Source organism: Pteropus alecto, unplaced genomic scaffold (genome assembly GCF_000325575.1).
Source record: "Pteropus alecto unplaced genomic scaffold, ASM32557v1 scaffold44, whole genome shotgun sequence".
In the NCBI taxonomy this organism is placed as follows: domain Eukaryota; kingdom Metazoa; phylum Chordata; class Mammalia; order Chiroptera; family Pteropodidae; genus Pteropus; species Pteropus alecto.
Window position 1 is genome coordinate 4,144,802 of NW_006436812.1, and position 25,771 is coordinate 4,170,572.

At 48.1% G+C, this 25,771-nt stretch overlaps 2 protein-coding genes across 20 annotated transcripts in view; one reads left to right on the forward strand and one right to left on the reverse strand.

The window, feature by feature from the left end:
* The window catches only part of TRAP1 (TNF receptor associated protein 1), a 45,807-nt gene extending 24,824 nt beyond the window's left edge, over positions 1-20,983 (forward strand). For both annotated transcript variants that reach the window (XM_015591047.2, XM_006913883.3), the window contains 15 exons: positions 839-979; positions 2,135-2,206; positions 3,736-3,896; positions 4,605-4,714; positions 5,430-5,503; positions 6,438-6,593; positions 8,501-8,621; positions 9,344-9,413; positions 12,464-12,611; positions 14,448-14,633; positions 15,075-15,213; positions 15,591-15,676; positions 17,172-17,317; positions 20,404-20,476; positions 20,697-20,983. In XM_015591047.2, the coding sequence (XP_015446533.1) occupies positions 839-979; positions 2,135-2,206; positions 3,736-3,896; positions 4,605-4,714; positions 5,430-5,503; positions 6,438-6,593; positions 8,501-8,621; positions 9,344-9,413; positions 12,464-12,611; positions 14,448-14,633; positions 15,075-15,213; positions 15,591-15,676; positions 17,172-17,317; positions 20,404-20,476; positions 20,697-20,798 (1,785 nt within the window). In that variant the 3' untranslated portion in view covers positions 20,799-20,983. The remainder of the gene's footprint in view (positions 1-838; positions 980-2,134; positions 2,207-3,735; positions 3,897-4,604; positions 4,715-5,429; positions 5,504-6,437; positions 6,594-8,500; positions 8,622-9,343; positions 9,414-12,463; positions 12,612-14,447; positions 14,634-15,074; positions 15,214-15,590; positions 15,677-17,171; positions 17,318-20,403; positions 20,477-20,696) is intronic.
* Positions 9,420-25,771, reverse strand: part of DNASE1 (deoxyribonuclease 1) — a 60,589-nt gene continuing 44,237 nt past the window's right edge. For 3 of the 18 annotated variants that reach the window (XM_025048218.1, XM_025048217.1, XM_025048216.1), the window contains exons 4-13: positions 25,321-25,439; positions 24,237-24,311; positions 23,706-23,853; positions 23,302-23,390; positions 23,059-23,142; positions 22,650-22,765; positions 22,282-22,394; positions 22,029-22,183; positions 21,484-21,580; positions 13,189-13,896 (exon numbers count right to left, since the gene is read on the reverse strand). In XM_025048218.1, coding sequence (XP_024903986.1) covers positions 13,780-13,896; positions 21,484-21,580; positions 22,029-22,183; positions 22,282-22,394; positions 22,650-22,765; positions 23,059-23,142; positions 23,302-23,390; positions 23,706-23,853; positions 24,237-24,311; positions 25,321-25,388 — 1,062 coding nt within the window. In that variant the 5' untranslated portion in view covers positions 25,389-25,439 and the 3' untranslated portion in view covers positions 13,189-13,779. Of the gene's footprint in view, positions 10,218-13,188; positions 13,897-20,942; positions 21,258-21,483; positions 21,581-22,028; positions 22,184-22,281; positions 22,395-22,649; positions 22,766-23,058; positions 23,143-23,301; positions 23,391-23,705; positions 23,854-24,236; positions 24,315-25,320; positions 25,440-25,771 lie in introns of those variants that run through there. The other 15 variants (XM_015591053.1, XM_015591048.1, XM_015591052.1 and 12 more) reach the window with 13 other exon arrangements.

Here is a 25,771-nt window from a genome sequence, read left to right on the forward strand (position 1 = left end):
GGTCTGGAGGAAGAAGATGCCCTTGCCCTCTATGGGGTAGAGCAGGAAGCAGGTACCAAGGATCTTTCTGAGAAGATTAAGACTGTCTAGGAGTGACAGGCCATGGAAAAAGCAAGGAACAAATGGGCTGTTGTTTCTGTGTTCTTTATTGCTAGAATGCAATATTTTGAAGAAGAGTAAAACACCAAATTCCAAAGTTAAAAGGGACTTTTCAGGAATTATTTCCACGTCTTGTGCTGTTAAATGTTATATTCACATCCTTATGATAGCCAGCTTCTGTTCCTGTGGGGGTCAGATTAGCCCACTTCCTCCCCTCACCTGTGTGCTGGTCTCACTGTGAGTGGAAGTTTTGTTGGAGGTAAAGGTGTTTTTCAGACACTGGTAGGTAAGTGGGCCTGTGGCCCTTTTTTCTCCTCAGCATTAGGTCTGGTTTTGGATAATCGCACTAGACCAAATGAAGCCAGAGAGTCTTTTGTTTTTTACGGAGTATAAGAAAGAGATGTTTTGGGGATATTTCATCATCCCTGGGTAAGTGTTAGGAAAGAAGTGGTTTCTCCACTTCTTAAATTTTGAGTTAACGGAACAGATTGATACCTAACTTTAGGCTTGATTTTCAGGAAGGAACAGTAGAATTAGAATTTACTACATAAAGCTGTGTCAAAGAGAAATGATCGCCTTTAAACATTTTGTGTTCTGTCCTGGAGAAAGTGCCTTTGAGGGAAGTAGAAAGTCTTTATGGTTAAAAAACTGAGTATTTCGTGGCTCTTCTTCCCTGACTTTTAGCAGTTGCTAACCAAATAGATCCTGCAGTGTTGGCATCTTATTTCCATTCCTGTAGGTGTTTATACGGGAGCTGATTTCCAATGCTAGTGACGCCTTGGAAAAACTGCGTCACAAGCTGGTGTCTGAAGGCCAGACATTGCCAGAAATGGAGATTCATTTGCAGACTGATGCTGAGAAAGGCACCATCACGATTCAGGTACCTCTTCCTTTGTTCTAACAGGCAACATGCCTCCCTGCCTCTTGTGCTAGTGTTAGCACTAGTCACGGCAGTGACTAGGCAGGGCCCGCGGCCAGCACCCCTCTTCACTGCTGGGACAGAGAAGATGGACCTGCTTCTAGTGTCTCTAGGCCCCAAGTGATGCACTGACCATCTCTACTGTTACAGTAATTCTTGTTTTAATACATACTATAAAGATACACATTCAATGTAGATAATTTGGAAAACAAGTAAGAAGGAATGAAGGAAATTTAAAATCACATCATTCAAAGATAACTGCTGTTAACATTTTAGCATCTGTTCATTTAGGTTTTTGGTATCTGCATTTATTTACATAGCTAAACGTTTTTAAATTATACATTATTTTTAAGGTATTCTTCATATTTTTAACTGTACTTTCTCTCTGTAATGCATATTTCCCCATGATTAAATATTCCATGGTACTATTTTTAATCTTAGCCTGCAGTTTGGGTTAATAGTCTTGCTTTAGATGAAGTAATAATACTTTTGGTTGCTGTTGTAACTTTTTGAAATTTTTAAGGTTAGAAAGGCAAAAGGGATTGATCAGGCAGTGGCCCTGAGGGGGACATATGTTCCCGAGACAGCTGCTTCAGGACCTGTTATCCCAGGGTCATAGGTAGAATTGTGGAGTGTGCGTCTCTGTGGGGGTGGCAGGGTACAACTCAGTGGGGCTATGAGCAGGCATTTTTCATTCAGGCTTCCCACCTCCACCAAGTACGCTGGTTTACCTGCTCAGGAATTTGCTATAGGGAGTCTCTTGTGCTCTCTTGTTCATTCATTCTTTCTGGTCTGTGTATGTGTGTGCCTTTCTTGATGTATAATTTACATAAAATAAAATTCACCAAGTTCAGATGTACAAGTCAGTGATTTTTGACCAGTGTACTCTTTTGGGATTGGTTTTGTCTCTTTGGTCTACCTGTCTATCTCCTAGTGAGGTTTTCTCTAGTGAGGCCCAGCTGGTGTGACTAGAATTAGTCTTTTCTGACAACCATGTGGCATTACTTCTCTGGACCCTGCCTGACAAATGCCACTTGTGCCCCAGGGCTGTTCGTACACCTTGTCCTACCTCCCAAGGTGCTGGCACTTTGGCACTTAGAGTGTGTCTCTTCTCAGGACACTGGCATTGGGATGACACAAGAAGAGTTGGTGTCCAACCTGGGAACAATCGCCAGGTCAGGGTCAAAGGTAAGGCCCCCCACTGCCCCTTCCTCCCTTTCCTTAAAGGCAGCTCCCGGTGGAGAAGACAGGTCGCAGCACTCTCTGGACACCAACTTCAGTAGGAACATTCTCAGGTGCAAGCTCTGTGTTGGCGCTGTGGGAACACCACGGGACATGATTTCAGTGTATTGTCACAGGGACCTCCGAGGAAGTTTCTGCTATTTTATAGATTAAAAGGCTGAAATAAATACTTTGCCCAGAGCTAAAACTTGACCTTAGGTTCAAAGCCCATCGGTCTGAGTCTGGAATATGCCATTCTGCCCCCTGAGCTTTTCTCCAAGTCATTTCTTGGCAATTATTTGAGTTGCGTAGGCTTGAAGCAGAGAAGGTTGGCAGAGATAAGTCCTTCTTCCCCTCAGACAGCACAGTTTACCCCATGATGTCTGCAGGCTGCATGATTCTTCAGAACCCCTCTGTGGAGATAGTGGACATCGGGGGTGGCGGTTGCTGGTGAGAGGAGCCTGTGAGGGGAAGTGTCAGTGCTCAGCGTGTCCGCGGCATCTGTGCCGGCCCAAGACTAAGGCTGGTGGCCCTTGGCTATTTTTGTGCCTCTCCTTGGTGACCAAATAATTGCTTTTTGTTTTTGTGGACCTACATGGTGCCTAAAATGGCACTTTGCGCCAAGTGCTTGAAAATAGTCTAATCGTTGGTCCAAAGCAATTCACAGAAATTTCCACTTCTAAAAAACTTCTTTACCATACTGTTACTACCCCCTGCATTACATTTTTTGTTGTGTTTTTATCAAGGAAAGTGTGACTATTTGAATTTGAATTAATTAAATACAACTTAAAATTTAGTTCCTCGGTTGCACGAGCCACAGTTCAAGTTCTCAATAGTCAAGCGAGGTCGGCAGCTACCATACTGGACCATATAGAACATGTCCGTTGTTGCAAAATATTCATAGCAAAGAATGTGTTCACATTACTTAACTTTTAATCTTAGGAACTTTGATAACGTGTTATAATAGTTAAGTGCCTTGTGACACCGTACGAAGCATGTGCTTGGTATGTACCATTTCCCCACGAAGCTTAGAATCTGGAAGCACAAAAGACATATTTAGGCACCCCCACCCTTCACATGCTGAACCTCAGAGGCCGCCCCAGCCACGAAACTGCCGAGCTGCTCCTTCCTGCTTAGAGGATGCACACACGCACACACGCACGCACGCACGCACGCATGCACACACTCATGCACACACTCACACTGCCACTTCCTCACACTTGCCTGTGGTGTGTGACCCACAGGACTTCAGCCAGCAGGCAGAGTTATAGGCCCTGTGAGTCAGATATAGGCCCCATCCTGCTGCTGCCCAGCTAGGGGTCTTTGGACAAATCACTTTACTGCTCTGTGCCATTGTTCTCTTTGTAAATTTTGTGTCCTTGTCTTGAGGATTAAGTGCCAGCTTAGCCCGTGCTAGAGGAACACAGGGAGTCACAAATGGCAGTTCTCTCCAGGGAAGGGGGTGCCCTCCCTCTGACCAGCCTTTGCCCCTGCAGGCCTTTCTGGACGCGCTGCAGAACCAGGCGGAGGCCAGCAGCAAGATCATTGGCCAGTTTGGAGTGGGTTTCTATTCGGCTTTCATGGTGGCTGACAGAGTCAAGGTCTATTCCCGCTCAGCTAGCCCAGGCAGCCCTGGTTACCAGTGGCTTTCAGATGGGTAAGTGAGTTCCCCTGTCACACACAGGGTGTGTCCCCCTACCGTGGGGCCACTGCAGCCAAGTCTCAGCAGAGTGGGATTTAGCTGAAACATTACCACTTTTTTTGGAAAGTTAGACTCTTCTCAGAAAACACCAGTGGGCTGTCCTGAGCCTTTTACAGGGAGCCCAAACCTCACACTTTGGGAAGCCAGCTACTCCCCACTCCCACTTCCTTTCTGAACCCCACTTTTCCAACAGAGCCTCCTATTGGAGTGAACTTGGGCTGGGGTATCAATGAGGTATCTTTTACTTCTGAAACAGTTTCTCTGCTCTTAAGGAGTCATGTGGCCTGTGCCAGAGGCTCAGAAACACACAGAGCTAATGTAGGAGGTGGGGCAGTCTCCGGGGCTCTGCCCCTTTCCCCCCAGTGTCTGGCGCCAGCCTGACATAAAGCCCAAGAGGAGCTCCTGATGGGTAGGGGCTGTCCTGAGGGAGTGGGAGAGCCCTGCACCCCACACCTCAACAGCCACTGTCCCTGACAGCGTTGGTGGCTGGGGGGCTAAGCAGGGTTCAGAAAAAGTGGCACTTTGCCTTTTCTTTCTATGTGGGCTTTCAAACTGTTGGGCTCTGCCTGTGAAAATCCCAAGAAAGAGTGACTGAACCTGCCATATAGGCTTTGTCAACAGTGATGTGTGGAACTGGCTTTCCCTCTTCCGTGTGTGTCTTAGCTCCGGGGTGTTCGAAATCGCTGAAGCCTCAGGAGTTAGAACTGGGACCAAAATCATCATCCACCTCAAGTCAGACTGCAAAGAGTTCGCCAGCGAGGCCCGGGTTCGAGGTGCGTGGAGCCTGGGCTTCTGGAGACGTGTGACTGGCAGCACCAAGTCAGTGAGGCACCTCCTACTGTGTGTTTTAGGAGATTCGGTCTGGGTGGGAGTGTTTGGAGGACGTAGGCAGAGCTGGCGGAGCGAGGGGTCTTCCTGGGGTTGGCTGCCCAGGCCCACTAAGGACAATCCCCGCTGGTTTCATGTGGAACCAGGAAGTGAGATTTAGCCTCCAGACTGGCAAAGTCAGATTTGTTTTCTCTTCCGCCCTTTGGGCAGTGTTTTGTCTTCAGTCACTTGGGGGTTACACAGTCCTTTCATCGTCCTGCCTTCATTGTCAGATGTGGCTGGCCTGCCCACCTGGCCAGCCTGAGCTCAGGCTGTACCAAGAACCAAGGCACGTGCTTCTGTGTGGGGGTGGGCTCTGTCCGTGTCTTACTAAATGCCTATTGAAGGTGCTGAGCGCTTTCCAGGGTTCAGTGTTCATAAAACCACATTTATGTCACCAAGAATGTGGCATGGTCTCATCATGGCCTGGGCCTTGAGACATCTGGTTCTGGTGTAAGCTCGGCAGGACGTGTCCTTGCTGTGCCTTGGCTTTTCACTTGTGACATGGACATGGCACTGATGAGTCCTCCCTAGCCTGCTGAGTTACCCCTGCAGCAGCTTTCAGAGCTTTCATCTCCAGAAGCTTCCTGTAGTCATCGCTGTTTTTCTTGTCTCTTCCAGATGTGGTGACAAAGTACAGTAACTTCGTCAGCTTCCCCTTGTACCTTAATGGAAAGCGTATTAATACCCTGCAGGTAAGACCTTCAGCTTCCTGCAAGCTCAGGCAGCTGTGGAGGCCCATTGGTACGTTTCAGATCTGGATGGGCTGAGATGGGACTGGGTGATGCTGTCAAAATCCAAAAGCGCTGTAGTCTTTGTGGAGAGGTGAGATTTGTGATGCACAGCAGGGTCCCCCCCTCCCCCCATCTTTGTGCACCAGGTGTAAGGCACACAGTGCACAGTTCACCATTTTATAGTGTGCAGGTCAGTGGTCTTTAGCGTATTCAGTCATGCAGTAATCACTGGTTAATTTCACAGCATTTTCATCACTCCAAAAAGAAACCCTGTACCCATTAGCAGTCATTTCCCCGTCCCCCTCACCCAGTTCTTGGCAACCACAATCTACTTTCTGTCTCTATGGATTTGCTGATTCTGGACATTTCATATAAATGGAATCTAGCATGATGTGGCCTTTGGTGTCTGGCCTCTTATCACTGTGTTTTCAAGGTTTAGCTCTGTGTAGCACTTATCAGTGCTGCATTCCTTTTTATTGCTGAATAATACTCCATCAAGTGGCTAGACCCTTCTCTATATCCACTTGCCTGTTCGTCGCTAGTATTCATGAAGTTGTGTGGGCATGTTCAGATCCTGCCTCCTGGCTGGCTCTCTGGACACACTGTACTGGGGAGAGTGTCCTTGTTCTCAGAGCCTTTTGTGGGTCTGTCTTTGTGGGCACCCTTACCCGTCCAATCTGGGATACCTCTTCCCCTAGCACTGGAGCAGAGGGGGCTGGTTGGAGGCAGAGGGAGAGGCTTGTACCTGAGGCCACTGTCCTGATTTGTCCCAGAAGGCTAGCTGGTCCTCTGCACGCCAGCACCCAGACACCATGAGCTCTACGAGCTCAGCTCCATGCAGTTGTTTGGAGGATGTGTCTTAAACATAACATCCCCTATTAATCTCGATTTTCAGGCTGTCTGGATGATGGACCCTAAGGACGTGGGTGAGTGGCAGCACGAGGAATTCTACCGCTACATTGCACAGGCCTATGACAAGCCCCGCTACACCCTGCACTACAAGACAGATGCCCCTCTCAATATCCGCAGCATCTTCTATGTGCCAGAAATGGTGAGCACAGGCCTGACCAGCCACCCCCAGTGTGCTGAGGCTGTGAGTGGCTTGGCTGCACCTCCTTGAGTCGAGGCATCCCCAATGGTGATAGTGTTTTCCATCATCAGAGACACTTTCTCTGAATGGGAACAGTTCAGCACAGACATCACAAAAATTAACTTGGCAGCATCAGAGTAAAAGAAAAACCAATGCCTCTGGGGGGTGAGGGCGGTGAGCACAGAGTTGTTTTTCTTTTTAAATTAATTTTATTGGGGGTAACATTGGTTAATCAATTATATAATTTTCAGGTGTACATTATCACTTGACATATGTATATTCTACTGTGTGTTTATCCCCAAAGTCCAGTTTCCTTCGGCTACCATTATGTTTGATCCCCTTTACCCACTTCACTCTCCCCCTACTCCCCTATATTTGACCCCCTTTACCCCGTCTACCTCCTCCCTCTTCCCCCACCCCACTAGTAACCACTACTCTACAGTCCTCTGGTAACCATTAGTCTATAGTCCATGTCCATGAGTCTCTGTTTGTCCTGCTCATTTGTTGCTTTTAGGTTTATATCCCACATATAAGTGATATCATGTGGTTTTCAACTTTTTCAATCTGGCTTATTTCGCTTAGCATGATTTTTTCAAGGTGCATCTATGTTGTCGCAAATGGCAGTATTTCATCTCTTATGACTGAGTAATATTCCATTGTATATATATACTACAGTTTCTTTAGCCAGTCATCTATCGCAGTACACTTCGGTGAGCAGAATTTCAAAGCAAGAGAATATTTTACATGGCTTCCTGCAGTTGGAGTGGAGACGTTCGTTTGGCCGTGCAAGCTTCGGCTTTTGTAGACAGGGTGCTGGCTGGGTACCTGCAGGAAGGGTCCTCGGAGCAGCCTGAGGGCTTTCTCTGTCTCCTGGCAGTGCGTTCCTGAGCTCTGCAGTGGGATGGGGTTCTGTGGTGCTCAGATGAGTGTGCTCTCTCCATCTTCCATTTTCCCCCAAGACTTCCTTGTTCTAAGAAAGCCTGCAACAGGGAGAGCTGCTCGGGTTAGACTCAGCCTCTCCTGGCGCCCTCTTAACGCCCACACCTAGTATCTGCTTTCGAGAGAGCTATTCTCCACCCTCATTACTGAGTGTGCTCTGCAGACCAGCAGCACTGGCATCTCCTGGGACTTGTTAGGAATGCAGAATCTCAGGCTCCCCCCAGGGCCTGAATCAGAGTCTCCACTTTAACAAGATCCCAGCATGATATGTGTGCAAATTGCAAGTTGCGAAGCACTAGTCTAGAGGAAGGATTGGCAGACATTTCTGTGGAGGGCCAGGTAGTGTCTGGTTTGGGCTGTGCAGGCCACACCTAGCCAGGGAGGTCTGCCGCTGTGGCATTAAAACACTGTAGATTGTGTCTAAACCAGTGAGTGGAGCTATGGTCCAGAAAGCTGTAGACACTGGAATTCATATTTCACGTAGTGTGAACTATTTGTTTTTCCACCATTTAAAAATGGGAAAACCATTTTAGCCTACACAGACCAGGTGATGAGCCAGATTTGGCCCGTGGGCTGTAGTTTGCTGACCTCAGGCCCTTGGCAGGTTTGGTTTTGTTCATGGGGACATCAAGTCTTCCTTTTTTATATCCAGAGGGGTGTACGTTGGGGAGGGCAGCAGCTGCCCAGAAAAGGCCCCCTGAGAGCCCTTATGTAGGAGTCCTTCTCAGGCTCTGGGCTTCTGAACAGACAGACATGGACGGTCTCCTGGCCTATACCTGCCTCTGGATCACCATAGATCCATTCCACAACTCCCAGTCCAGGGCCAGCGTTGGGAGGGGGGTTCTTGGCATTGTCATCAGGGCTCCCTTATGATCTTGTAGGTTCTGCCCCCAAGGGGGCAGCTTACACTGCCCTTTTCTCATCCTCAGAAACCATCCATGTTTGATGTGAGCCGGGAGCTGGGCTCCAGCATCTCGCTGTACAGCCGCAAAGTCCTCATCCAGACCAAAGCCACAGATGTCTTGCCCAAATGGCTGCGCTTCATTCGGGGTATGTGGCCGTTGCCTGTGCTCAGTGTGTGCCCTGAATGTAGCCCAGGGACAGGAGTGGTTCCCTGAATTAGAAGGAGCTTTTTTATTTTTATTTTTTTTTTTGGATTTTTATGAGTTTATTTGAACCAAACTGATGATATATGTTGGGGACCAAGTTCTCAAATGCTCCTCAGAAAGAGCTCATCTTTAGTGAGCATGGGGTCAGGGAACCCTCCTAGGAAGCTGCCCACTTCCAGAAATTAGTCTTAGTTGATTTGGGAGAGGGGGATGGATGAACATGTTTAAATTATTTAGATATTACATGAGTTTCAGATTTATACATGAATTCCTTTGAATTTGAGTGAGATTATAGTTTAATAAAGAACTCAGCATGTAAATCTTTGTATTTTTCATAGCACACAAAGGTGCAAAATACCCACAACATATTTATGACTTTGAACATAAAATCCAGGAAATGGTTTTCAGGGTGTCAGACTGGTCCTGAAATCTTAGAAACTTCCCTGGCAAAGGCTCTGGCCTTGCCTGCTTTTTTTTCTGATCACATCCTGACCTAGGCTGTCTGCATAGATTCTGGGACGTCAAGACCTGTAGGGGCTGGGGCAGTGCTGAGTCTCCTGTGGGCTGTGAGGGAGAATGTGGAGGCCTGGCAAAGACCCCGCGGAAGAGTAGGCCAGAGCCTCAGGCACCTGTATGGTCTTAATGGGCATGTGTCTCACCAAGGTGTGGTGGACAGTGAGGACATCCCCCTGAACCTCAGCCGAGAGCTCCTCCAGGAGAGCGCTCTAATCAGGTAAGCCACCAGGGGATTGAGGGGTGTGGGTGCCTGCCGAGACGAGGGCTTCACTGGCTCACCTTGGCCACCAGAGGGCCCTGGAGGCTCAGAGCAGCCAAGAGCAAAGCAAGGAACTGCAGTGAGGCCATGCCAGAGGAGCTGCCCGTGTGCTTGGAGAATGCATGCAGGTCATGTGTGCTTTTGCTTCACGTTTTTATAAAAAGGGCTTGAGGACTGACCCATTGAGGAAAATTATTGCCTGTGCTGGGAGATGTTACTTCTCTTGGCCAGTCTCTGCCACCTAACCCCAGGTGGGCACAGTTGCGAGAAGTCTAGACATACTGTCTCTGGGGCAGAGAAGGCACAGGGCAGCCACAGAGCCAGGATTACCTCTGACCTTGGTCCCGGAAGATCACTGACGGCATGAAGGAAGCAAGGGTCAGGCATCGGACCCACTTTTGTAGTAGCCGCTCTTGGAATCCCTGTGGGCTGACATGGCTGCAATTCTCATGTCACATTCCTGATGGTAGCAGTAGCTACTGTTAGTGTTTATTCTCACCCAGAACTTTACTGGGCTTTCAAACAGCACTCTAAGGTGGGAACCTCTAGGTCCTGTGTCATGGCTGCGGAAACTAGTTAAGTCTCGCCAGCCTGTGCGTGAACCTGTATCTGAGAACTCATGTTTTCTGACTGCGGACACATGCTCTGTCCCCGGCACCAAGGCTGCAGGTAGGGTATGTCTTGCCATTTTGTTGCTGCTTGTGGTTTTCATTGTCAGATTGTCAGTGTGAGATTCATCTTGACCAGGAAAGTCAGCTTTAACTGAAATGTTTGAAAGAATCAAATTTATAAAAATGGTGGAAACATGATACAAAGTATATTTTCCCCCCCGAACCCTTTGGAAGTAAGTCATCTGCATGATGGTCCCCAAATATCTTAGTATTTTTTTTCTTAGGGTGTATTTCTGACAAATAAGGATATTCTCCCCCTAGCCCTAGTACAGCCTCCAGTCAGGGAGCTGACTGGTGCAGGACCACCAACCATCTTGGACAGATTCACGTCCCACCTCTTGTGCTGTCCTGTTCTTTGGAGTAAGAGGGTTCAGTCCAGTCACAGGTGCTTTTAGTTGTCTCATTAGCCTCCTTCAGGCTGGCTGAGTTCCACAGCGTTTCCCTGACTTTCATGAAGATTTCAGGCTAGTGACTTTGTAGATTGTCCCTCAGTTTGGGTAGTTTGATGCTCCTTCAGGGTTAGGAGCAGGAAGAGCATGAAATGACTGCATCCTATCAGGTGGGACCTGACTTTGAGTTGTTCTTTACTGGTGATTTGCATGTCAACACTTGATTTAAGAGGGTACCTGCCAGCCTTCTCTGTGAATGTTCTTTTCACCTTTATAATTAGTACATCACATGGGGTGGTATTTTGCAGCTTTGTGAATAGCATGTTGCTTCATCAAATTTTCAATGTATTCATTTATGTGTTATTTTTTAATATCTAATTTGTATGAATTGATTTCCTTTTGTTCAGTGGTTATTGTCATTTTTTATTTTGATTCTCAAACTGTCCCTGATTTAACCAGCGGGAGCCCACTCAGGCTATCTGCTGAGCCATTCATGCTTTGAGTAATTCCTTACTTCTGGCACAAGATGTTTCAGGCTCACCTGTGTTTTGAGCTTTCATGCATCATTTCCCAGCCCTGGAATTACTCATTCCTCCAAGGAGCTGGGGTTTGTTTGAATGGAGAGTGGTATTAAGCCGCCAAGATCTGGGTACTTGGGGATGCCACTGCTGTTGGAGTGTCACTTCTCCCAGGCCTTCTTAGTGGATAGAGTGGAGGAATATGAGAGTGTGCGCGTGTGTGTGTGTTTGTATATATCTGCATCCATACCTGTTTTTGTATCTACCGAGTTCACCCAGTGCTACCTGGCACCACCAGGACTTCTTAGTCTTGCCCCTTCCCTGTTTGTTCCCTTTGATGATGAGAATTCTGCCTCTCATTATCCTTCCTGTGTTACCTTTGACCAGTCCCCCTCCATGTAACCTGTCTGCTGCCACTACTGCCCTCCCCCAATTTGGGTGTCCCCTTCACCCACTTGGGCTCTGACTCCACAGAGTAGGCTGCCTGCCATCCTCAGCCCAGATGCTCCCTGTCAGGCTCCCCACACCCTGGCCCTTTGGGGACTCCCTCCTGGGGTTCTACGCCTAGTTCTAGTCACTGTGGCTCCCCTGCCACAGGTGTGGGTGCTGGCTTGTCCCATTCCATCCTGGCTGAAGGACTGAGTCATTCAGGATGGGAGTGGAAGAGGAAAAGATTAAATAAATGTTAAATATTATTGCTTCTCTATCCTGGATTAAAGAAATACATGATGATTTCACTTTTATAAAGGAAAGGCAAAATATTAAGTAAAAATACTCCTAATCCCACTAATAAAGTTGCTTATAATTTTATAAAAAAGTTTTGGTGGTTTTTTTATTTTGACTTTTTACATTGAACATAATTGTTTACTAACATTTTTAAATTTCAACTTTATGGGAGGTCTAATTGACATAAAATTATAAGATGTTTAAAGTATGCATCATGGTGATTTGACACGTGTATACATTGTGAAAGGATTCCAAGTTGCTCATAATTTTATGCTGTAGTAAACACCCTGATCTACAAAATCCCAACCTGTAGAATTTATCTTTGTATATAGCAACGTCCAACATAAAACCAAGTTGTAGTATATATCATGTATACAGTGTTGATTCTAATTATGAAAAACTATTACATGTAGAAAGTAGTATAGTCTTTGCATACATATGTACTATAAGTACACTGTAATTTATCTATATTGGGATTTTCCTGGGATTTTTCAGTTTGACCTCCTGCCTCTAGGGGGCTTGTGTCTTCCTACCTAGTTTTTGCCAAAGGTTGGCTTTTCTTTTTGCTTCATCTCTTTTAGTTTGGCCAACATGGTATGTTTTTTTCACTTCTTTGATTATAGTGGAGCTGAACATTCGTCCTTCTGGCCATTAGTACTTCATAAAAGTTGCTTGTTCATGATAAATGCATTTCTGTTCTGCAGGAAACTCCGGGATGTTCTGCAGCAGAGGCTAATAAAATTCTTCGTTGACCAGAGTAAAAAAGATGCTGAGAAATATGCCAAGTTTTTTGAAGATTATGGCTTATTCATGAGGGAGGGCATTGTGACCACTGCTGAGCAGGAGGTCAAGGTAGGTTCTGGGTGTCTGGGCCTCTCTCTGTGCTGCCTTGGGCTGTGGAGGGAGCTGGAGGCGGCCAGGAACCTACATACCCCAGAACATAATGGCATAGCTGGACACCCCAGCCACTGCTGCTTGGAGGTCAGTAACATGTGGCCTCTGGACTTCTGTTGGCGACTGCAGTAGGCTTAGCATTGTGTTCAGGAGCATCAAGAGTCTCATCTCCTTTCATTCCCCTTGCCTGAGGCTAGAAGGAAGTAAAGCATACACTCTGTCTCTTCCCACAAGGGGTTAAGGGGCTCCAGAGACCACAACAGGCAGGGACAGGGTCAGGTACTGATTCACCAGGGCAGGGAAGAGCAGGTACAGTTGTCATGGAAGAAATTGGTAGGAATCCTTTCACTGGAGCCAGAGTTCAGTTCAGCATTACATTTTTTGGCCATTTAAAAATTGCAACATAATTCACACATCATAAAATTCATCCTGTTAAAGTGAATGATTCGGTGGCATGTACTCCTTTCACAAATTGTGTAACTACCACCTGTCTAGTTCCAGAAAATTTTTATCACCCCAAAAAAGACACCCGTCCTCAGTGAGCAGTCAGTCCCAGTGCTGGGATTTTATCTTTTGCTTTAGAACAGCAGCAAGGAAGGAGGGTGACCAAACATCTGGGGTTCCCAGGGGTAGTTCTTTCGGCCATGGGGGAGGATGGGTCTGGGGCACCAGGCATGCTGAGGCTCCCAGGCTACGTCTTCTGTGGGCCCTCCAAGTTCCTGGTGGCCGGTAGATTCACTTGGCTCCAGGCACAAGCCTATAGTTTAAACTCTCCCCTGATACACATTTATCGTATTTTTGGTTAATAGCACCTCAGTGGTGTTCACTACATGCCAGAGGCTTGTCTGAGCGTTTTATAAATATTAACGCAGTGTGTTGGTGTTTGTTAATGGGGGCCTAGAACATGTCCATGAGCACAGGCTTAGCGTCTGAATCAGAGCATGACTCACCAGGTGGGGTCCCACATCCTTGTTTTTCTCCTCTGTTCACCTTCTGTTCACCTTTCACCATCATGTTACTGTTTCATTTGGACCTAGCCCTGTGGGTGCCCTCCAGGTCCCTGTGTCCCAACCACTTGCCGTGTTTGTTGATGAATCAGTGGTGTAGAGAAAGCAGAGTTGATGTCTCAGGTTACATCCAGGCTGGTGGCATCAGGATCCAGATGTCCAGCTTGTTGCTGCTCTTCTGTCCTCATCAGGCAGCTCCTACCAGGAATCGAGACAGCAGTCACATTGCATTTCACCTGACAGGAAAGAGGACAAGTCCCTCCCGTAAGGGCCTGTTCTCCAAGTTGCACACTCCACTTGCACCCACTTGGCCAGGGCTAGTCACCTGGTTGGAAGAAGGCTGGGAAATGTGGACTTCGTACTGTGTCCATGAGCCCAATATGACTAGGGACGGAGGGAGGACTCTCTCCACAGAGCATTCTCTGCCACATGGAGAGTCTGGCTACTCCTAGGGTTTGCACAGCTTACCTAGAAAGCAGCTGTCTGTGAGGCCCTGGGCCACCGGGGGTGGAAGGTGCTCTCTCGAATCCCCTGAACCTTTGATGTGGGGCCTGCTGGACACACCACCGTGGCCACCAAGGGCTGAGTCAGTCTAGAGGCCATCTGTGGGCCAGGCCTCTTCACGAGCTGCCCCGACTGAAGAACGTGCTGGGCCCATCAGCAGGGAGTGAGGCCAGCAGAGCCTCCTCTCCCTCTAGCCATGGGCTTCCCGAGTCAGTGCCCAGCTGTTTAGGAGGCTTTCGGAGCGATAACCTGGAACCAGCAGTGACCTGCCTTTTGTCCACAGGAGGATATTGCAAAGCTGCTGCGATACGAGTCCTCGGCACTGCCTGCCGGGCAGCTGACCAGTCTCATGGACTACGCCAGCCGCATGCAGGCCGGCACCCGCAACATCTACTACCTGTGTGCCCCCAGCCGGCACCTGGCTGAGCATTCGCCCTACTATGAGGCCATGAAGCAGAAAAACATGGAGGTAGGTGAGCGATGGGGCAGGTTCATTCCCCACAGGCTGCCAGAGCCAGGTCAGAGGACAAGATGGTCTGAGCACCCGGAGGTGGTTCTCTGCGCTTAGTAGAAAGTGGCTGAATGTGCCCAGGACCTGGGAGAGCCATGAGTCAGCGTCCAGGGACACAGAGGCCCGGGCTGAAGTCTGCCATCTGATTTATATCTCTGTAGGAGGTAACACAGAGATTTCTTTTTAAGTAGAAGTCACTATTTCTACTACTAAGACATAACCGGAACCTCCCTCAGCACCGTCTGGTAAACTGCCTCATCTACAAAGCCCAGGAAGCCCCAGCATCTGGTGTGGCTCTTCCAGGACTCGGGGCCCAGCCTGCAGCCTTCACTCCTTCCACCCTCTCTTTGTCACGGGCAAGTCTCTGGGCCTGACGGATCTGTCCTTGGGCCCTTGCAGGTTCTCTTCTGCTATGAGCAGTTTGATGAGCTGACCTTGCTCCACCTTCGTGAGTTTGATAAGAAGAAGCTGATCTCTGTGGAAACGGACATCGTCGTCGATCACTACAAGGAGGAGAAGTTTGAGGACAGGTCCCCAGGTCAGTTCTTTCCTTTCTGGGCACAGATGTGTGGGTGGTGGCCTGGGGGTGCAGGTGAGGCTAGGACAGGCCCAGGGACTGATACAGCAGGGCCTCTTCCTTCCCGCAGCGTGGGTTTATAAGGATTTTCAAGTGTCTTTAGATTCTAACAGAACTGTATGGGCCTCAGGGCAACCAAGTGTCTTTTTGAGGTCCAGTTTAACCTACTGAATATTACATGAAAAGCATCGTTCATGGTTTCTTTGTGCCAGTGACCGGGGTTGGGGGTGGGGATGAGCCCACTAGAAACTTGGCATTGGGACATTTCGGGCCCCCAGTGGGAATGAGGTGGGAGTTGTAGAGAACGGCCTCTGACCTGACTGACTTCTCTTCTCAAGCTGATGACCGCCTGTCAGAGAAGGAGACAGAGGACCTGATGGCCTGGATGAGAAATGTGCTGGGGTCTCGTGTCACTAACGTGAAGGTGAGGCTTTCTGGAGACAGCCTGCCACCCGGCCCCCATTGTTCCACTGACTACATGGCTGGCTTTGAGTTGCTGGCCTGCTGAGAGTTCATCCAGTAACAGTCGAAGCTGTGATATGTGGGGGTTACCAGGCTTGTCGCTGCTGCTTCTGAGTGCACACTTACATGTGTGTAGCTACAGGCACCCAGGGGTGTTGCTATGGCAGGACAGGCAGGCTCAGCTGGGTCATTTCCTCCACTTTAGAGAGCAGTGAGAACTGAGAAAGTGAAAAGTAAACGGCCAAGGGTCTGGTGGGCAGATAGAAAGAGGGGTCCACACCTGGCCACCCTAGAGTTGTCCTTTCCGGGCCCCAGGGGAGCTGCAATGGCCAAGGATACAAGGGGATGCCCCAACCCTTAGAGAGCTTATGGTCTAGCTGGAGTTTTAGTGGGGGAAGGGGCTTTAGAGAACTAGGAACCAACCGGTCCAGCTCTCAGCTATAAGAGGAAGACAGTCACCAGAGAACAGGTGTCCAGTGCAAGGTCAATGGTTCAGGGACAGACCAGGAGTGGCCCCAAGGGACAGGCAGTTATGCAGGGTAGGGATGACCAAGAGCAGAGGGGGGTGGACTCAGGTGGCTATGTGTCAGGTAGCAGCAGGGCACAGGTTGAAAGGGGAAGGGCTCTCGGCAGGAAGCATCGAGAGCCAAGTGTGTAGCCAGGGTTTCACTATGTAGCTGTTCACTGTGTCCATTATGTCATTATGATGGGGACTCAATTTAAGCCTCAGGTGACTAATGAGGGAGGTAGAATTATCTTCATCCTATGAAGGAAAGGCAGAGTGCATCCCCAGGTCACATAACTAGGACATCATGGAGCTGGGATTTGTTGGAGCTCAGGTTCTCGGTACCAAGCTGCCAGGGCATGCCATGGGCCCAGCAGGCCCAGTAGAGTCTCTGGCACAAGTGAGGAGGCCCGAAGCCTATGGGGTGGGTGGAGGGGAAGGTGGCTTGACCAGGGAGTGGGGGTTGTGACGCTTACTAAGAAAAAGTGTATTTGATTAAATCAGGCCAGAGGGAGCCAGAGACAGTGAGATCTGCAAGAAGGACGGGATTGTGGGAAGGGACTGCAGACAGACCTGGGAAAGTGGAGCGTCTAGGCCTAGGGAGTCTTAGTCACTGTAAGACTTGGCAGTGGCCGCAAGAAGAGAGGTGCAGGTTACCACCAGGCAAGATGGTCCTTGGACAGTAACTGACACATTAGAAACTGGTGGCTTTTGGGGACAGAAGAGGGAGTCCTCAAACAGGATGTTGTTCTAAGAATTTAGTTTGGGGCAGCAGTTCAGGCTCCCTTCTTGTTAGTGGGTGATTTGGGAGGTAGGGGCGGGCATTGGAGTCTGTGAGAGTTCGTCCCTGGAGACCTGTGTTCTTCTGCATTGTCATCTGGGGAAGCTTCACACCTGGTCAAGACTGCTGGCTCAGGGTCCCTCACCCCAGGGTCCCCGGCCTTGCTTACAGATGACTCTTCGACTGGATACCCACCCTGCCATGATCACTGTGCTGGAGATGGGGGCTGCCCGGCACTTCCTGCGCATGCAGCAGCTGGCCAAGACACAGGAGGAGCGTGCTCAGCTCTTGCAGCCCACATTGGAGATCAACCCCAGGTAAGGCTGCCAGCTGATGACCAGAGAACAGGCGTGCTGGTTTGACCTGCCAGCTAATCCTTTAAAATCACGTGTGTGTGTTTATTCTTAACACATAGGAAAAGTACATAAAACTTATCAATATTTATAAGGACAGTAATTAAACTATTCAATTTAACTTTGAACCTTGCTGGTCTTCATATGTTCCCCATTTTCTTTCTACTAGAATTCTGCCCCTCTCAGGTAATCACAGTCCTTACTTTTGTGATAATCATTTCCTTGCTTTGCTTTATGGTTTTACCATGTTTGTTTATTCCTAAATACAGTTTTGCCTGTTTATGTGAAGTCTTACTTTCTTCATTCAGTGCGTGAGACACTGTCCCCATGGAGGGTGGCTGTAGTTTGTTTTCACAGCTGAGTAATGTTCATGGGTTGAATCTGCCTCAGCACAATTATTTATTCTAATTAGATGGTCATTCCAGTAGTTTGTTTGGGGCTATTGAGAACAAGTTGCTCTGAACATTCCTGTCTCCATGTCTGATGCACATGGTGGTGCATGTGTGAGTTTCTTGGGTTGTGCACCCAGGCGTGAAACTGCTGTGTCCTTAGCTGGGCTAGGTCATGCCCAGCTGCTTCCAGAATACTGGCACCAGCTCCCCCAAGCAGAGCATGAGAACCTGTAGGTCCCTCCGTTTACCTAAGGCCTTGGCTTTCTCATAACATGTCTTATAAAATTTTCTTTTTTCTTGTTGGATTCTTTTTTAAAAATCGACTTGTAGCTCTTATGTATACTTTATCAGTTGCAAATTTCTCTTCCCTCTGTTTTTTCATCTGCCTTAAGATATCTTTTGATGAGAAGTTTTTAATTTAAATATAGGTGCTTTTTTGAGTCTTAAGAAATCTGTCACCAGAGTTATGAATTTGTTCTGCTTCCTACCCACCGATCCACGTTGCCTTTTCTGTCAAGTGTCAGGCGTCTGTACACATCAGTCTTTCTGGGTAACTGTGCTGTTAACATTCATCTTTCTCACAGTTTCTGTATTCAGTAAGCGAGTTCTCTTATATTCCTTCAAGGATGTCTCGGCTACTCTAGGTCCTCACTTGTGTTTAAATAAATTTCAAAAGACTTGGTAGCTTTATGTCAGTTCTTTCCATCTGTGAATGTAATATATATTTACTAGGTCTTTTGGTAACGTTAATATCTTTTGGTAACGTTTTCTATAGAGTTCTTATACATTTTTTAATAGTTTTTGATGTCTTGTAGATTTTGTAATTTTATTTTCTAACTGTTGAAGGCATTTTTATGGAAGTTGATTTTATATGCAGCAATTTTAAAAATGGAATTACATAAACAATTCACCAAAAATGTTGAAGAAAAAACCCATGGCTTTACCCGCCACAATCAGTGTAGTCAATTTGGTATATGTTCTTTTGGACTTTTATCTCATATTTTGTGGGTTTTGTTTTTCAGTATATAGTACATGTCTTTTTTCATTTATTACTTTATCAAAATTATTTTTCCATGTTGCTTTATAACTGTAAATTTTATTTATTGTAAACTGCTGGGGAATAGGGGAGGTACCTTTTTCGTTTTCTGAGCCAAGTTACTAGACATGGAATTCTCGAATGAAAGATGTTAAATTGGCTAGTAGCTAGTCATGCAGTATGTCAGACACCTTTCCAAAAGACCTGTACCAGTTTGCATGATGTGCTTCCCTCTCTGGGAAGGAATGCAGCTTCCAGCTGAATCCCTGACGAAGATGGACGCTGATGCTGACTGGACGCTCACTCGATTTAACCAGTCCTGGCACAAAAGTAGTTTCATAAACTGTGTGGAAGAGCTCATTTCTATTGCCAAAAAGACTTATTTTTTAAAAGCTATTTGTCTTTAAAATTAGCAATATGTTCACATGGCTTATAATCCAAAAGAATCAAAGTTAATAGTGAAAGTTCTTCCTACTTTTGTCCTCGATATAGCCTCATTAGGTTTCTCATGTATCTTTCCAGAGATACTGTGTGCTTATGCAGATTCATCTGTGGCTTTCTGTTACACAAGTGGTAACTTGCTGTGCAGTGTTTCTGATTATAAATAGTGCTGCGAGGAAAGGGAATTGCTAAGTCTCAGAGTACTGTCCATGTTTAACTTTTATAGACCTCAGTTGTCTTCTAGCAGTTAGACAAATATGATTCCCCAATGCCTTCAGTTTTATCAAATGTCTCACTTTTTTCCATTCTCATGTGAAAAATTAAAATATCCATTTTTTTTTATGAGTAAGGTCAGACACTATAGTTATAGTTTTTCCTATGCAGAAAAAAAATCAATTTTTTACGTAGTCAATTATATTATTGACTTCTGGGTTTGTATTTTGCTTAGAAAGCCTTCCCTTTCTGAGATTATAAAACTTTTCTTCCATTTTCTTCTAAATTTGATACCTATGCAATTTACTTTGGTCTGAGGAATCAGATGGGAATCCAACTTTATTTTCTAGTTGGCTTGCCAGTTATCCTGTTTCATTCTTGTGGAATATTGTCTTTAATCAGGTATGAATGAAATTCCCAAATGCCCTTGTGTGGGGGGCTCTTTATATGTTATCTCCTTTTTTGCACCGAGTTGTTGGCTTTTCTAGAACTAACCAATTTAATTACTAGAGCTTTATGATATATTTTAACATCTGAGACTTCTTCCTCCAGTTTCTAGATTTCTTCTTCTATGTTTTATTTATGAATTTAGATTATTTAAGTATAAAAATTTTTAGTATAAAAGAATCATATTAAATGTATGGATTAATTTAGAGAGTTTCACTGTTAATTACAGTCTGCTTATCCAAGAACCAGCATATGCCTTTTCATATGTTTCGTTTTGGTACTCACTACATTTTCTAATATCAAAATTCTTGACTGTTGGGACTTGGGTTTTCTGGGTGTGTAATCATATTTATCTGTCAGTGATCATTCATGTCTCCTAATTTTTATGTGCCTTTTTTTTTATACTGGACTGTCCTATTACACTTTTTTGAATATTCTGATTATTCTCAAAACCTCAGAAATTAGAGGCCCTTGTGCTGGGTGCACAGTTCTGAGAGAACTTCTGGGGGTTTCTGTTGCAGGCACATACTGATCAAGAAGCTCAGTCAGCTGAGAGAGAGCGAGGCTGACCTGGCCCAGCTGCTCATGGAGCAGGTGAGTCTCCTGAAAATAGGCTGAGAGCAAGAGAACAGAGGCCCCAGGCTGCCAATTCTGTGAGCCTGCGTCTTCCTTTGAGGTGGGACAGCTCAGTTTCCTCTAAAACCCTGTTTTTAGAAGGAGCAGCTCTCTTCCTTTAAATGCATTAAAATGTCCAAGTGCTGGAACTAGGACTGGACCGCCCTCCTGTAAACAAGATTACCATCCTGTCTTTCAGATCTATGAGAATGCCATGATCGCAGCAGGGTTGGTCGATGACCCCCGGCCCATGGTGGGCCGCCTGAACAACCTGCTTGTCAAGGCCTTGGAGCGACACTAACAGCAAGAGGCTGGGCCCGGTGGTCCACGGTTGCAGCACAGCAGCTGTGAGAGCCCCCAGGGGAAGTGATAATGGAACCTGTGCCTCTGCTGTGGCAAGAGGAGCCAGAGACCAGCTGGGAAGAAATAACTGTCACCAATAACACCCCCTTTTGAGCTTTATTAAATTAAAAGGTATTTCCTTCATCTAAATGTTAAGACTTTTTGTGCAGAATGACAAGGTAGGTTATTCTGGTGACACAATCCCATGCTTAGGACAGAAGCTAAGAAAAAGCCTACCTTCCATCCCCTTCCTCAAGCTGGGGGTGGGGAAGGGGACAATGGCCCTGTGCCCAACTCCATTCCTAGAACCTGAATATGACAACAGGATCAGCCGTCATGTGCAGGTCACCAGGGCCCATTCCTATCAGGCTCTCTTCAGTGTCACCTCTACCGGATAATGGTCACTGATGGCTTGGGCCTGTGGAGGAACATAGCAGTGAGCACAGGGATGCTCATGCGGCAATACTCCCTCAGGGCCAAGACTTGGCCCCACGCATTGTTCTCTGTTCATATCTGCCTGGGAAGAGGTTCCCAGGGCCACACACAAGTGGCTCTTTCAAGTCAACAAAAACAGTGATTGCTAGAAGTCTAGATCTCCCAGGCCCCCATTAGAGTTACAGCCTGTCTAAAGGATAGTCACGTACAGTCTGGTCACTCAGTCCATATGCAGCTTGGAAGTCAAAGGGAACAGCTGAGTTGGGAACAATGGCGTGTTGGAGCAGAGTTCCGGCAACCACGATCCTGTAGTGCCAGACATGAGAAGGTTCCCTTGAGCCCACTGGCTCCTCACATTTAAACCTCAGATCCCAGCACATCCCCGCAGCTCCCGTCTGGCCTGCGCAGCCCCTGGTGTCACTGCCCACCCTCCCTTCCCCGACTGGAGCCTGAATCAGCCAGATTCAGGTCTGTGTATGCCCAAACTACACCACCGGCTGACCTGTATACCTAGATTGTTCAGAGGAGAAAAACTAGCATCATGTTATCCCTAAATGTGCTTTTCCCCAAATTAAGGACTGCTACTTTTTATTCTACTTCCTAAGTGGACTGAAGCTCAGGAGAGGTGTCTCCTTAAAAGCTCTGGAAACCATTTTTGAAGCTGGGCCTAGACAGATGTCACAGCCACTCATGGAGGTGCCCTCATCCCTACTCTGAGCCTGCAGGACCCACTGGGGGCACGGACCCTGCTAACCTGTCATAGGCGCAGTGCGTGGATTTAACCGTGGTATCAGCAGTGTCAGGAATCAGCCACTGAAAGGCGGGGCTTGTGCGCAGGCGGATGGACGACCAGTGTGAAGGGGACACGTAGCTGCAGCCAGCATTGAAGTCACCCATCAACATGATGTCCTACCAGGAGACACCAGCCAGTTGGCCAAGGGACAGAACAGGGGCCTCTGGAGCCCAATCTGGGGGGTGGGGAGCAGGGGGGGCGGGGCAGGGCTCACCTCTATGTCCCACTTCTTCCGGACATCCAGGTAGACATCATAGAGAGAGTCAATCTCAGCCACTGCATCTGACGGGGCCGCATGCAGAGGGACGATGGCAAACTCCTTGATTTCTGTGGAGAAGGTAGTCATACTAAGGTGTTGAGGGGCAGGCTTGGTCTGAGGGTGCATCAGCCCAGCTCAGTCATGTGTTTGGGGCTGGATGGAGGACAGAGACAGTCTCCGAGAGGTAGATGTTTTCGTAAGTAACTTCAACATAAGACCAAAGCACTAGGCATAAGGAGGCAGCAGGTTATGTGGTCCCCCTGGGAAGGGTTAGCAGGGACCGACTTGTTAGGGCAGAAGATCCTCTGCAGCCCAGCACTCACGGGTGAATGGGGAGAAGAACTTGACAATGGCTGGCTCTCGGCTGAAGGTGTCATTCCCACAGGGCTCACAGCCATCATCATACTGGTAACTGTCCATCGCGGACACCTGGTCAGGTCTGCAGAAGGCCAGGCCAGAAGGTGGTTAGCCTGGGCCTGGGGGCACTGCTTTATCTCACTAGACCCATTGCTGCAGGCAAGGGGCCCAGTCTAAGCTCAGGCATCACATAGCAGGGACCTAGGAGGGTGAGTGGCACAACTCAGACCCTGTTCTCTGTCCTCCAGTTTTTGTCTCCTAAGACTGCTGCCCCCACCCCTGGAAGAGGGGCTTATGGGCTCTCTGGATACCTCTCCGGCCTTCTGTTGGTGCCCTTGGAGGAGGTGGCCCTCTGTCTTGGTGCCTGGGCTTTACCTGAACACAAAGAGGTAGCGCTCCTTGTAGCTGTTGCGTCCCAGTGGCTCACTGACTACGTAGTGATAGGTGTTGGGGTCATCCCTGGATTGAGGAAACGTCCCAGTTAGGACAGTCTGCCATCTACAGCAAGGCTCCTACCCACATCATTGTCCCTGGGGCCTAGCTGAAGTAGCACTGTGCCCTGAAGGGATGGTCACCGTCCCCCATGTGCCTTCCCAGGACCCTGCCACTGTCACCCACTGATTGAGTCTGTCCAGCAGCTTCCCCACGGCTGTCAGGTGGCTGTCTCTGACCTCCTGGACCAGGGCGATGTCGTAGCGATTCAGGATCTGGGGAAGGGGCCACAGCAGTGCTGAACAGGAGTGGGCTGGTTGGAGACCAGGATGTCTAGGCCCTGCCTACTCCAGGGGTCCCTGCAGGAGCCGAGCTGCTATTGTCCAGGGTGCTTTTAAATGTTTGGCCTGCAGCCTGATGCTGTTAGCCATAGCAGTGCCAAGGGCCCTGTCTCCCCGACTGACTGGGGAGCTAAGAGCAGAGGCCTGAGTCTGATTGCCCTCAGGACTGACCGCTGATCCAGTGTTCCCAAGGCCTGATAGAGCACCCCTGCCCCTGGGTTCCTTGGGTACAAGCTGACCTGGACCTACCTGTACAATGTAGGTGGAGAGGGTGGCATTGGACATCTTGGTCTCCCCAAAAGTCTGAATGTTGAAGGCTGCTATTCTCAGGGACAGAGCTACATGCAGCACAACAGTCATGGCGAGCAGCAAGCCCATCAGCCTAGCACCCTTCATTCTGGAGGAGGGACACTGCATGTGGGTCTAGGGCAGCAGAGACAGTACCCCATTTTTCCTCAGAGTCCACCAGGGTGGAGCTGGTGGAGCCCAATGCTGAGTGACTTGTCTGGACTGTGCTGAGCAGCCAGGGTAAGCCTCAGGCCTCTCACCAGCAACCAGAGAGCCAAACACTAGTGCCAAAAAAGGACCCCAGGGTCTCCTCACCCCTCCATCCGCCAGAAGACAAGCCCCTGTGAGGGTTACCAGTCTGAGGAGGCCCCTGGCACTCTGGTACTGGGACAGTGGCTCGCTGCCTTCCCTGCTCTACACAGTAAGGACTGGCCAGGGCTTTACCCAGCTTGGCCACAATCACTCAGCTCTTGGGGCACCAGGCACACTCACCTGAAATGTGACTTCTGCAAAGATGGAGATTCTGCTGAGTCAGGAGTAGATGTTCCTCGATACTTTCTCCCTTTGCTGCTTTAAGAAAAAAAAAAATTTACAAAGGGAAGTCCATTAAGGAACACAGTTGAGAGGCTCATGCAGAGCTGCTGCAGCTCTGAATCCTGCACAGAGAATGCTCGACCCCGCTAGGGTTTTAAAGGTTTCGGCAGCTGTGACTTTTCCCAGGGTATCACCTGGAGGACACAGAACAATGACACTGCCTGTGTGGCTTTCCCACACAGGTGAATGGTTGGCATGTGTTTATTTCAATAGGCACAGGTTCTTGCTGCTGTAAAAAGAACACCCGATAACATCTGCACTTGGTTTCATAAAGTCTAACAGGGCCAAAGGTTCCTGTGTCCTTCACAAACATCATTCTCCCAGGGATGGGGAGCAGGTGTGGGCTGCAGGGCAGGGCCCTGGCTATACTCCTGTATGCAGGACTTGAGATGACCTTGGAGCCAGTGGCCAAGGCCAGAAGTTGCATGTTGCTAATGGAGCCCATGGTGGCTGCTCTGTAGCTCAAGACCACACCAGGTCTCACTAGTCCCAACCCGTTTCTAAATCCATCAGCTGTTGAGGGCTACAGGCAACTTGGCTAGAAGCTGGGGCTCTCTACAGTGTACATGTGAGCTGCAGCACTGGATGCTGCAGGGCTTGGGTGCCAGGAAGGGGTAGGGACTGCAGGGCCCACCTCAGCTACCAGCAAGGCAGTGGTAAGGGGCCTTCTTGAGGCAAACAAGAGCCTGTGCGTTACAGGCACAGGTGACCTAAGTGACTGAGTTACAAGACAGACAGCAGCTGAGCGTCCATGACAGGCCTTGGGTCCAGTCACTTCTTTTTGGAATCCTTGACTTCCCTATTTGTATTCATTTCCTGTGACTGCTATAACAAGTCACCATAAACTTGGTGGCTTAAAATGACATATTTATTCTCTTAACAGTTTTAGAGGGCAGAGCCCGCAATCCACTTCAATGAGCTGAAATCAAGGTGTTACAGTGTCATATTCCCTCTGGAGACTCTAGGGGAAGGTCTTTCCTGCCTCTTCAGCTTCTGGAGGCTCCTGGTGTTCTTGGCTTGTGGCTGCATCACTCCAGTCTTTGCCTCCATCTTGACATGGCCTTCTCTTCCGTGTGTCAATTCTCCCTCTGCCCTGCTCTCCTAGAGATATAGATTATTGAATTTAAGGTCCTCCTGGATAATTCAGGATCATCTCCCCATCTCAAGATGCTTAATCATGTCTGCAAAGTCCTTTTTTGCCTTAGCCCTACACACATCAGGTTTCTTTTGAAGCCATTTGTTCCTAGCCTCAGTGCTTAGAGGACTTTTTCTTTATCCTTTCATTTTAGGCTCTTTGTGACATGCCATTACCCCTTCCTGTATCTGGAGCAGGTTTAGTTTAACCAAAGAGGGTGGCAGACTGTCAGGGTTAATGTAAAAATAGCTCACCCTGATCAAAGGAAGTTGTCTGCTATCAATGCCCATTTTCCTGC